This window comes from Frankliniella occidentalis, unplaced genomic scaffold (assembly GCF_000697945.3).
Source record: "Frankliniella occidentalis isolate FOCC.00 unplaced genomic scaffold, Focc_3.1 Scaffold76, whole genome shotgun sequence".
NCBI classification, from domain to species: Eukaryota; Metazoa; Arthropoda; class Insecta; order Thysanoptera; family Thripidae; genus Frankliniella; species Frankliniella occidentalis.
Genome location: NW_026267206.1, coordinates 226,285 through 239,232, shown reverse-complemented (window position 1 = coordinate 239,232; position 12,948 = coordinate 226,285). Strand labels below are relative to the sequence as shown.

The 12,948-nt window shown below is 50.9% G+C and overlaps 1 protein-coding gene across 1 annotated transcript in view; it reads right to left on the bottom strand.

Annotated features, from left to right (window-relative positions):
• Positions 1-6: 6 nt before the first annotated feature.
• The window catches only part of LOC113204186 (chitin deacetylase 1), a 22,829-nt gene continuing 9,887 nt past the window's right edge, over positions 7-12,948 (bottom strand). Inside the window, exons 2-5 of the mRNA XM_026419250.2 lie at positions 6,829-7,016; positions 3,092-3,341; positions 1,077-1,398; positions 7-887 (exon numbers count right to left, since the gene is read on the bottom strand). Of these exons, the coding sequence (XP_026275035.1) occupies positions 59-887; positions 1,077-1,398; positions 3,092-3,341; positions 6,829-7,016 (1,589 nt within the window). The 3' untranslated portion in view covers positions 7-58. The remainder of the gene's footprint in view (positions 888-1,076; positions 1,399-3,091; positions 3,342-6,828; positions 7,017-12,948) is intronic.

Genomic DNA, 12,948 nt, shown 5'->3' with positions numbered 1-12,948 from the left:
GGTGAAACTAGATCATACTAGGGAAGGAGGGAATCAGGCGCGGGGGAGTTTGAATGACTTAGAAGAAGCCGTCGCCGGTGGGGTCGTTCAGCCAGGGGTAGTTGTTGGGGCACCGGATGCAGGTCTGCAGGTTGATGGTTTCGCCGGGAACCTCTTTGCTGGTCAGCTTGCACGAGTGGGGCACCCAGCAGGCAGGCTTGCCCTCGACGACACACTTTTCCCTCCAGGGCTCGAAGTTCTTGACCTCGGCGATGGTGCGCGGGTTCTGGATCCATTGGATGACCTGTGTCATGGTCACGAAGTACACGTCGTTGTGGTTGGCCAGGATCTCGTCGATCCAGTACAGGAACGCGTCGAGGAACTCGGGGTTGTTCTTGAGCCAGGCGGCGTGGAAGTAGAGGCCAAGCGGCGCCCTATTCTGGTCGTAGTGCCGGTCGAAGTTGTGGTTGAGGAAGTTGTAGAACTGGTCGCCCGTCAAGATGTTGTTGCAAGAGTCGACCATGGCGCAGCCGGGTATGTTCTCGTCGAAGTTGGGGTCTTCACGACGGTCGAGCTCGTTGAGCACCATCTCCCAGACGGCGTGCGAGCGGGTGGGGCAGTGCTGCAGGTTGCCGTGGCAGCGGTGAGGCATGCGGAAGTACATGGTGTAGGGCCACAGGGGCGGGTTGGACAGCGGGGCGGTGATGGTCGAGTCGTACAGGAAGGCCTGCTCCTCCATCATGGTGAACTGGTTGTTGCCACCCACACGCAGGTAGGGCGCGCGCACGCCCACCACCGAGTTGTCGGTCAGATTGGCGTACTTCTCGATGATGATCCTCATGCCCGCCATCTCCTTGGCCCAGTCGTCGACCGTGGCGTTGCTCCAGAACTGCTCGTCGTTGTTGTGGCTGGGAAAAAAAGAGGAGGCCCAAGATTAGAAAAGAAGTTTAAAAAACAAAAAGTTTTAAACACCAAACGCAAGTTACAACCTTTTTAAGCTCTGCAAAACTACACATTTCTTTGATATTTGATAAAGAAATTTTCTGTACTTTAAACTCCACTCTCATTTTGGTATATTGTTGTTTGGCGGTACTCACGTGATGGAGTGCACGGCGATCTCGTGGCCCTTGCGGTGCGTTTCCTGGACAGCCGAGTAGTTGGTGTACTTGTGGGACACGAAGAAGGTGGCCTTGATGTCGCAACCGTTGGGGTTCTTGCGCTTGCCGTTGAACATCTCCTTGTACAGCTCAATGTTGTTGTTGTTGATGGCGTCGTCGAAGGTGATGGTGATCATCTGGGGGACGTCCTTGGAGGGCAGGTCGCCGGGGATGGTGGTGCCGTCCTCCGAGCAGAAGCAGTCGGGCAGCACGCACACGGCCGGGTCGCAGGCCGGGGCGCGGTTGGGGTCGTTCTCGATGTCTGCAAAACGACAAGAGCGGCACGTCAACATCCAAGTTTCCATCAGAGTAAGACAGTAGTGTGAGGCAAAGTCGTAGGTTTACGGATAAAAAAAATCCGTAATAAGTGTCGTAAAATTACAGATTGAAATTGTGAATTTACAAGCACTTCGTATCGACTCTTAGTTAGTTGACAAGCAAGAGTGTGACAAATTTAGAAGGTAATTTGTAAATATAAGTTACAAACAAATGTTGAAAATTCAATCGTAAAAAATAAAGTGGGTTTATAAAGTGCATTGCGAGAAGGAAGAATTTCGTGTCAAATTTCGTGAACAAATCCGAAGAGTGCGATCAAAAATGCAGATGCTAAAGAGTCAACTGAAATTTTCCCACGCGTCTAACCGTATTAGCTTACAGCCGGTAAGCGGAAGCGGGGGTGGCGCGCGGAAGGTAAACCCCGTGCTGCGCCTCGCTCTCGAGTACACAGCAGCGGCGCGACCAGGCGCGACCTCCTACACACACACACACACACTCACAAACACACACCTACTCCCCGACAACCCGGTTCGAGCGCGCGTGGCGCGCGTGTGTGTCTCAGACCCAAATTAAATTGTAATCCTCGATCCTCGCGCCGCAATCTGAGCGCGAAGAGAAAGCAATCAGACCACCACGGCGCCGGCTCGGCTCCGCCAGGCTCAGTGCGTCATGGTGGTGGGCAGACCAGGTCGGGCCGGCGACACGGGAAACCCAGACCCAGGGGTCAGGGGTCGTTCCAATACTACGTGACTACGGGGGGTTAACATGGGGTCCAAAATGATCAGGACCATCCTGAAAGCTCGTGGGATCCGCATAACATTTGTACCCCGGGGTACAGATATCATGGGGTCTCGATGTACTCAAATAAAGTTTCTGATTATTTTGGGACCCCATAACATTTGCACCCCTCTAAAAAGTCACGTAGTATTGGAACGACCCCCTCCCCCCCCTCACATCTGTAAACACCTTTAAATGCCACCATCCATTTAAGATTTACCTCCCCAAATGGCCTACGGAACCGAATCGGTGGGGGTCAGGAGGACCCATAATTCCTTTAACTTTTTAACACAAATTTTATGTTGTGCACAGGAAACTTCCCAGGATCCGGCGCAGCTCTGCATCTGCACTCCGACCAATCAACTCAACAACCTTGTGAACTCGTCTGACCTTAGCCCCTGGAAAACCATGCTCCACGAAAAGAGAGCGCGAGCGAGAGAGAGAGAGAGAGAGGGGGGGGGAGGGGGAAGAGTCGAGGAGCAGAGGCCACGCTTCGAGATGCGGCGGCCCTCTCTGCGGATCCGGAATTTATGCTGTTGTGTTATGATGCTGGGCGAGCCATGATTATCTCATCAAACTGGCGCTTACATCATGAAAAGAAGCGGTAGAAGAGGAGGGGGACGAGGACCGGGCGCCAAGACCCCATGGGGCACAAGAAAAAGATGCATTTTCAACAGTGAAATTAATTCTACGACGGCTAAAACTTTACTTATAATAATTTCTTGTAAAATCAACGAAGAAATTACAGTTATTTTCTTTCGTATTTTTTAGATTTTCAAATAAAAAAAACTTTGTTGATGCATCTCTTGTTGCGGTAGCTAGATAGCAAGAAAGCAGATCGACGGAAAGTACAAGAGGGCCAACCGGCTGCTGAAAAGGGATCGTTTGATCAGTTTCCTCACCGCAAGAGTTTTCGTCAGAGCCATCGTTACAGTCCTTCTCGCCGTTGCAGAAGAGTCCCCTCTCGATACAGGCGCCGTCACCGCAGGCGAGGGAGCCGTCCTGGCAGAGGGGCTCGTCGGTGTAGAGCAGAGGCTTCACCTTGCGCTCCTTGTTCTTCAGCTTGCAGTTCTTCACGGCGTCCTTCCAGTCACAGGTCTGCTTCTCAATGTCGAAGTACAGACCGGCGGGGCATCGGATGGCCTGAAGACCCTGGAGGATCGAAAGAAAAAGTCTGATTAGCTAAATGCCCAAAGCTTTCGTGCGAGAGAGGGAGGACGAACAGAAGATGTTAAAGTAGTCTTGGCAAAGGCTGACCGGCCGAAGGTCGGGCTGAGCAAGGGACATGCCCTGCTGTCTGCAACGAAGGGGCGGGTGGGGCAGGGGCACCACTGCTGCCGAAGGAAAGACTGTTTGGTGGCGATCAAGTCCCGAAAGGTCACCGCCGTTCGGCACGCTATGCCATCATGTATTCGGAGACAATCGTGACCAAAGAGTGCCCCCTCGCCCCGCGCCCCACCCCTCACGAGCGCGCTCGCACTCGCACCTCCCAGTGCGACAGAGACGACGACACCCATCATTTAAATCCGAACGCGGCCCCCAACGAGTACACGAAGCGTCGTAAGGGCGGTGGGGTGAGGCGAGGGGGAGGGGGGGGGGGGGGCTTCTGGGCCTTGCCAGCCGTGGACTGACTACACTACTGCATAGACGGGGGCCAACAGTACGAAATTTGTTGAGTGTTGAATGGTAACCAATTTGAAACTCTCTTAGCCTTGCACCAACTAATTACGCAGTACGTACAGCCCCCGCACTCCGGTCCCCTCTCTCCCTTGCCGCCGGGACTTTGCTTCGCTTCGCTTCCCCGCTCGACCCCAGACTGTCCCCTCCTGATTGTATCGATTCCATTGGCCCGGTGAGCTGCCGGTGCGAGGGACCGTTAGGGGTCCAGCCGGCCCGCCCGGCCCCGGAGGGTCCCCCGGAGGGTCCCCCGGAGGGTCCGCCACAGGGTCCGCCCCGGGGGACACCGACCGTCACGCGTGGCGGTCCCAGCTGATGCGACACGTGAGAAGCTCCACGTGTTGGCTCAACTAAAGGTACAGTTGTTGCCATGGGCGTAAACAAGGCACTTTAAACCTTCTTTGTTTTTTGGCAAAAGAGAAGGCCCTCTGTAATGTGTTTTTACTGTCTATAGACAGTCCCCAAGACTGTCTCTACCAGAAGAAAACGAGCCCCCCCCCCTCTCCCATTTTTTTGTGTAGTTCGTCAATTAATCGAACCCGGATTAAAGCACCCCTGATAGTTTTTCCTCCATGAAATTTTTGCCTCCAGAGAATTGGTGTATAGTGACATACACATTACGTTTACATCCACGAAAACTACTGAATATGTCAGGGAACCCTTGAACCACCCTCGACAATAAGCGAATACTTTGACTTCGTCGCGAGAAAGGAAAAAGTATACAACAATAAGAGAGCGTGCCGGAGCCATAGGCTTAAAGATCCCGACAGACGAACATGGTGCTTTAAGTACAGAGCATGTGCTCGGTTGTGCTGGAACGAGCTGCGACCGCGGGGGCCGACCAGGGGCCGGGGCCTTACAGCAACCTCGTGCCACTGCGGCAGTAGTTGGGCGGCCGAGGGTGCAGCAAGCTAGCTACCATACCTCGCTCCAAGATCATGACATTCCATTCAAAACTGTTTTCTTTCCAGCAAATAAATACGGATGAAGAAATTGGCTCGCAACAAAACAGTTATCTTTTCTAGTCGCTTGGTACCGCGTACTCGCTAAACTTTGAACTTATAAAACTTATTGCAACACTGTTAAATTCCTGCAAAGCAACGCTTTTCAGAAAGAAACATTCCATTTGAGTTTTATATGTACTTCACTGTTATAGCATTTACTTTGCAATTACAGAGTGGTGCTTTGCAGCGTGTTTAATTGCTTTGCAATCGCAAAGTAAATGGTTCGTAGTTTCAAAGGGTCAAAATACTTAGCAGTTCTGCAAAGCAATGTTTTCCCGAACTATAACAGTGATGTACAAAACTCAAATGGAATGGTGGTTCGTTCTTGCCCCTCTAATGCAACAAATGTCCTATCTAAAACCAAACAAAAAACAAAATAAAACTGCCAAAAGTAAAAGATATTATTTTCACGTTTTACCTTCAAACAGTGAGATGAATGACAAAATTGGGCCCCCACGTGGTCTGACCGTTACTCATGCGTTCTAGTTATTGTTTCGCCGTTATTGTTGTTGCAGGGCCGGCCGTGCGTCGGCGGCTCGGATGAGTAATAGTGACGTTTCCGCCCCTTTTGCGAGAGAGATGGCAAAACAGCCCGTCCGCCCGCGCCTTTGTTGGAAATAACATTTCAGAGATAACCCCACAGGAGCCCACGGGGGCGTCCTGTCCTGCCTCAGCCTCGCCCGGTGAATACAAGCAAGACCCCCACCCCAGAAACAATCAAGACACGACGGAGGAAACGAAAGAACGCGATTATCAAATCAAGCGGCTTCGTTGTAAGACGGCACTGCCAAAAATAAAGCGTCTCTGGATGCTACATGGCAAGTCTGACTTTACAGAGCTATTGTAAAGGTAGGAAAATAAAAAGTGTGCCTGATTTCTTAAATGTGTTTTAGGACAAAGGACAAGATGAAACTACAACATGGCCCGAGTTCTCTCATCGTGTTGCTAGTGAGGCGAAAAGCGTGACATTAGACGCCGGGCGGGCGAAACCCCGAACTGTCCAGGCTAATTATTCCTGCCTGAAATGGCCTGGCAGCAGCAGTCGGAGGCAGTGACAGCGCCCGGCAGCCGGACCGCCCGGCAGGTAGGCAGGCCCTCAACGCACCCGCGTCACTCGGCGGCCTGCCTCTCAGGCGGCTGTCCTGACCGCCGCCGCGACACCTCGGGGAGTGACAGAGCAAGTTTGTGATAGATAGATAGATAGATAGATAGATAGATAGATAGATAGATAGATAGACAGATAGATAGATAGATGCGGTACGTCCCGCACCCTGCATGCTGCCCGGTTGCGTAACACACCAGCTGATGGTCCGGACCGCCCCGCCCCGCCGCCACGCCTTAGCCCGAAAGGCCAAGGGCGGCTAACGAGCCAACGCAGAGTTACACGGGGGATCCTATTGTGCGCCGTGCCATGCTACGCCCGCCGCAGGCAGGGGCATGTACCCCCTCATTGAATCGGACAAGCCGCGCGAACACCGCAAAAAAAAAGAAAAGAAAAGGGAAAGCTGAGACAAAACAAAACGTTTTGACAGCTACCGGTGTGAAGGCCGACGGCATCGTCACTCGGGTAGTTGGAGCAAACAGCCATGTAAAGGAAGTTTTTGAAATTTTCGACTTGCTTCAAGAACTTTGTCAATCAAGTTTCCTCTCGAAACCACAATGTCTACACTGATTTGTGAAGTGAAGTCTCGACTATAACAGCACTTGCCTGTTTCGCATGTTTGCAGAGACTAGAAATTTTTAATACTAGCAAGTATTGGACTAAGAAAGCTGAACAATTTCAAAAGTTCAATCTTTCCGGGGGAGAACTTTAAATACTAGCATTCCTATAAGGGTTAAAATTTCCAGCACAACACATCTGTATGATCAAACCAACAGGCCAGCCGAACACCTTGCGAAGTATGCGGCTTATCCAGCTTATCATATATTAAACAGCGCTTGCTAGCCCGTTGACTTACCGATGACGTGCACTGGATGACGTCTCTGCAGTTGTCGCCCTCGCCGGCCACCAGTCTGAACCACTCGCCCGCATCCTTATCCTTGCACAGCTCCGCCTCGAAGCTCTCCTCCTTCTTGCTGCCCTCCTCGGCCTGCCGCCTCCATCTCCTGGGCACTGGCTGCGGCGCCCGTTTTATTCTTTGGTATTCTGCAAGCAAAGGAAAGACATGGACATGAAAAACTCTGGTCTTGTCACAACATTATTAGTTTTCATATATCTCTACGCATACACTTTTGTTAACTGCAATACACCCAATGAAGGAGGTTCTTGGATCAAGTGAATTTTCCTGAAACAAGTCAATTTCCTAGACCAGTGCTAGCCCATTGACTTCTTCCAAGGATATTTGCTTGATTTAAGAACCTTCATTTTAGGGTGCATAACATTGAGAGTATAATCTAAGGTACATATTTCGCACACTGAAAAGCTGAAGTTTCATCATTTCTAGGCCGCATCCCGAAGGCCAAATGAATGATTACTTCTTTCAATATCGTTTACTATTCCTGCACTGGATATTGTTTGTACTTCTAGAGCATGGCGACATCTTCTCATTGGAAGTCAGCGTCGCGTCCGCGTCACAGTGATGATTGCGTGACCGTGACCAACCCGGCCCGACCCGGCCGGCTCTGATAAATAAGCCCGCCCATTTCCAATTGTCCACGCCGTTTTGACAGCGGCGGGGTCCTTCGAGCACGACGGCCAACAACACCATTATTTCGTTTATTCGATTCGTCTTTGCTTTCTCTCTGTGACCCCCCCGCGTCCCTCTCATCGAGTGGGACAGCCCTTGTTGATTGATGGCGGCATCTCTCTCTCTCTCTCTCTCTCTCTCTCTCTCTCTCTCTCTCTCGTCCTACTGTTAGTCTCTGGAACCCGGAAAACCGCCGCCAGGGAACAACTCGGTCATTGTCCAAAGGCGTTGCAGCGTCGCTGCAGTGCTGACCCGGTTGGGACGTAGACAGGCTCCTCCAACGACATCGGATTTTTACCTCCACTTCTCCCCCCAACTCCTCCCCTACCTCTGCCTCCTCTCTCCGTATCACCGCCACGCAAACCTGACCTTACCAAACTGTCACATGAGAACGGCGCGACCACTCTCCGCGCGCGGTGGCCGATCGGCGGACATTTTCTCTCCGATACGATTGGACCGATGAAAGGTGAAAGTTTATGCAAAGCGGATACCGAACTACCCGTTGACGTTTTCCATCCACGTGCGTGCACGTGCAGGCGCCCGAGGCCGGACGTCACGTGCAGACCGCGTCGTGCACGCACCGACGCGGCCGTGCACCCCGAGAAGTACGCTCCCCATGTTTAGACGTGATTGAAATACAGTAAACTTTGTCCACGTGTGCGGGTGCACACTCGCTGGCGGGGCTGCAGCGTGCAGCAGAGCCATTAGCTGGATGGTGGTGCGGTGGCCCCATCGAGCGACTGCGGGCATGGGTGAAAAGCGCACGGCTCTCCGACAAATTGGACCGAAACCGGAAAATATCAAACTCGTGCCAATCGAGATTCCGAGAGTGGATTAGATGCCGAAATAGTGCAGCACAGCTAAAACACAATGTTGTCACGTGTTTCCCTGCAGTCCGAGAAAAAAGAAGAGTTTTCCCAGGCTCCCCGCTCTATGTATAAAATAGAACCCACTCAATACGAGTTGTAGTGCACACATTTCCCTATAGCCAAACGCCGGGCAGCTCACAGTCAGTGCATCACGAATAATCTTCGAGAATGGCATGGCGGAACGTCACATTCCTTTTTTCGCGGAGATAAAGTATCGTACATCATCGTATTAACTGTATGAACTACTAATCTGCAACAGTGTTTATCATTAGTCGATGACAGTACGAAAAGCGCTTGTAACAATACCCAATGTGTGACAATAGGACGTTTTTCACCACCTCTCCAGCCAGACCTACCTTACCAACCCCCATTGGCAAAAAAAAATAATGTTTATTTTCACTGCCAAACAATGGGACAGAAACGATCAATTTGTCATACGAAGAATGTATAAAGCACCGGTTTTAACCGTGACAAAAAAATATATGAGGGTCTGAACAAGCAAAGCTTAGAAAGCGAAAACCGTGCGTGGCGGACTTTGTGACACAGTGACGTGCTGCTACCGCGGCGTGCCCGTGCCGTGGGTCGCGTTAGCCCCCTCGCCTCGTCCAGGAAGAGCGCATCACACAATGGTCTGTCCGTGGGCAGGGCGGCTCGCCCCCAGCCGGCGGCGCCCCCGCAGCTTGTAACGCACAATGCTCTATGGGCGTGGGGAACCCCACGGAGCTGCGGCGGCCGGCGACGACGACGCCCCGCTGAGCCCCGCAGGGACGCTCGCCCGATTCACGACTAAAATCATCATTGTCGCGAGGTGACGCAAAAGCGGCCCGGCAACGGATCCACCCCGCGGCAGCTGACACCACATCGGATTCGACAGAGCGCGGCGACTGGCTGTGATATTCTTCAAACAGAACTATTTTAAGCTCGCAGCTGCATCCTTGTCAGATATTTTGTCTGTATTGTTATATTTTATTGCCACAAGCAATAAAACGGTAACACACAGGAGCCAAGCAAAGACCTCCCTCGGTGCCTTTCATTCACATATCATCCCTTATTAAACTGCGCAGGCGAGCCGCCTGGTGAATAAGCAGTAGCGGCGGCAGCAACAGACGCAGCGGCAGTGGCCCGGGGCCGGGGGCGGGCCCTCGCGTCACCAGTGTACAGAGTGCATTACACATAAGCCCGCCCGGGCTGGGCATGTCTGTAAGGCGAAAGCTATGCATATTTGAGCGCACCGCGGTGGCGCCACGCCACGACCTGCGCCGCTTCACCGCACTGCAGCAGAGGCTGCAGCAGTCTTGGCTGCAGCTGCTGCGGCGGCGGCAGCGGCTGGCGCACCTGCACCGCGCCACAGCAGCAGCTGCACGCAGCAGCGCGCCAGCATTTCACCAGCAGCGTGCAAGTGCGCACACGACAGAGCAGAGTGGTGGAGGGAGGGCGAGGGATGGAGATCATTACAAGCGCTGACATGACGGACGTTTCAAGAGGTGTCGCGCCAGGCACTTAAAACTATGCGGCACGAAGTGTGCGGAATATGGATGATTTACTAAGGTTAAAAGTCAAGTGCATAATCGAGTTGTGTCAATTAAAATTCGATTATGAGATATTTCAGGGTGCACCAATAATTCATCTTCTATTTCAAATACTATCTCTTAGATTTTGAAAATGCCTTTAGGAGGTATCCGCGTAACCCTAGATGCTCCTAGATAAGAGAAAGTAGCAAAGATGGAGAAAAATGCAGCTGGTGCATCGTTATTGCGTTTCGCGGAATGCTCTCCTTTGAGCTCCAGAGGGCGGGGGGAGGGGGGGAGGGAGGCTATCGGAAGTGACTGGCCCGAGCGTTGCCCGGTCGGACCCAGACCAATAAAACAATAATAAAAAGTAAATACCGAAAGCAGAACGCGAAAAGGAACTTCGTGGTTTGGCTGCTGTCATCGTCTGTTCACCTATGGAAGGCACCGATAGGCACGCAACCGGACGACACGACGTGCCATGAGTTTCCCAGCTTTGGCAATCTTATGTTTGCATACATATAGGGCCAGAGCAATTATCGAGTATACTTTATGTACTATGGTGCAGTATTTGACCGTGTATTGCACGTTTGTCGAAGCATTTTTATTTGAAACGACAAAGAGGGCTCGTTCACTCCTCCTTTCTCCTCGGTTCGACTCTTCTCCTATGGAGAGCACCAGTGGCGGCGGCGGCGGTGGCAACAGCGTCAAAGATATTTACGGCGAGACGTCACAACCAAATCGAGTATTACGTGAGTGGGCCAGCCAGGGCGGGGCGCGGTATGGCGGGGCGGGCGGCAGTCTATCTAACTCCAAACAACTTCCGACCAACAGGTGTTGTTTTATGGCTGCGCGCAGGAGAACGGCGTCGACGCTGGAACACCTTCCGAACATGCATCACCACGCATCACCACCACAAAAGCCTTGCGCTGCTCCTGCGCCGCTCCACGGCTGCGGCGTGTTTATTCGAAAGGGAAAGCAAACAAGAGTTGAAAACAAAGCTGGTCAGCTCTTTCGCTAAACGTCGTCGCCATCGCTCGCCATAGCTCCTCTTCGCGACACTTCATTTCAATAACTAGTATTCTTTTACAGAACCTAATTTCTGCTGAGAACACGAATCACTGGTTGTTGGTTCAAGCAAACTGTTCGTTCCCTTTATCCTAATTGGACATGACTCCACTTAATCTGTCTATACTACGCTGAAACGTCAGCACTACCCGCATGGAAAATTATGGCATCAGATTGTCATCAGTATGTCATCACGCCGATGACAAACGGATAACAATCTGATGACATACTGATGACAAACGGATGACAAAACGCGAATAGGCGGTTGTCATCAGTATGTCATCAGTATGTCATCATTTTGTCATCAGTTTATCATCCGTTTACCGTCAGATTATCATCCGATGACAAAAGGATGGCAAACGGATGACACACGGATGGCAAACTATGGTCGGGGGACGGCTCCAGCCAGCTCCAGCCTAACGGTGGGCATTTGAACTTTACCGCCTTATGTTTTTCTGGTAGACCGCATTTCCCTCTCATCCCTAAAGTAAGCGTCGTAGAACAAAACGGCTTACTGTAGTGTATGAGGATAACACACTCTATCCATTTCTGAGAAAAAAAATAATTCGAAAATCATCTTTTAAACGGCTATAGCTACAGAATTTTTAACACCACCATCGTGCTCAGAGCGAAAAGTTTACGCGGTAGACATCAGCTCCATCCTCCGATCGACTTATCGTCACTCCATTTACACGACTTAGACACCGTATAGGCTCGTATAGACTAGGGCATTTCGTGTAAAGCATGTTCGGTTTGAACATTCTCCAACGATCTGGAGCGACGGAAGCAGCCCGCTTGTCATCAGTTTGTCATCCGTTTATCATCAGATTGTGATCTGATGGCAATCCGATGATAAATGGATGATAAACGGATGACAAAATGATCACATACTGATGACAAACGCCGATTTCCGTTTTGTCATCCATTTGTCATCAGTATGTCATCAGTTTTGTCATCAGACTGTCATCAGATTGTCATCCGTTTATCATCGGCGAGATGACATACTGATGACAATCTGATGCCATAGTTTTCCACGCGGGTAATGAAAAGTTGTCCAGGTCAAATCCTCCTTGTTGAACAGGAAGATAAGATCATTTACTTTAGCCCACTCAATAACAGTCATTTTTCAAAGGAGAATGGGAGGAAAAGAAGAAGGGGGAAAAGGAAAAGGGCTCACTCATCTCAAGGTCACCACGGTCACGGGAAAGATGGAGGGCGAGGCGCGCGGGGAGTGGGGCGTGGGAGCGCAACAAGTAGGGCAGACAAGAGGACGCGGGTGGACGTGCGAATGGGAATGCAAACTTTTTTGTTTCGACGTTTAATATATTTTGCATTACGTTCCGGGCGAGAGCATCTGCATTCCTCTCCACCGATATAATCCCGTTGCAGACGCGCGGCGGGCCGAACTGTTTGCCAACGCGGGAGCCTAGGGGCAGGACGTGTGGCAAAATAATACAGTCGCTTGTGGAAACGGAATGGGCAAGGGGGGTGGGGGCGGGAGGTGGCTGGCCCGGCGCAGTCATAGGAAACCCGCTAATGTACACGTCAAAGAACAGTGAGATACGTACAGCGTAAAAAAAAAATTATCGTGATTTTACAAAAGTTTAATCGGTTAATTTTCTTGTTAGAAAACTTCGTTCTTAACAAATTACGATACATCGTTACTTTACGAATTGCTTTGTAATATACAAAGCTCTAACTAAACAGTATGCAATTTGAAAAATATTTTGGCAAACTCCCTGACTTATTGACCCAAAAGTTTCCATTCGTTTACGAAGCATTTTGTAACTTTATTTTTTCGTAAAATCACGAAAATCTTTTACAGTGTAGTAATATTACAAATATATGTTGAGCATATTGCTTAAAGAAGCTTCTAACAAAAAGAGGAAGTGCGAAAGTGATCCGAAGAAAGTGAAAAGGGGGCTATGGGCGAGTGAGGTGGGTGG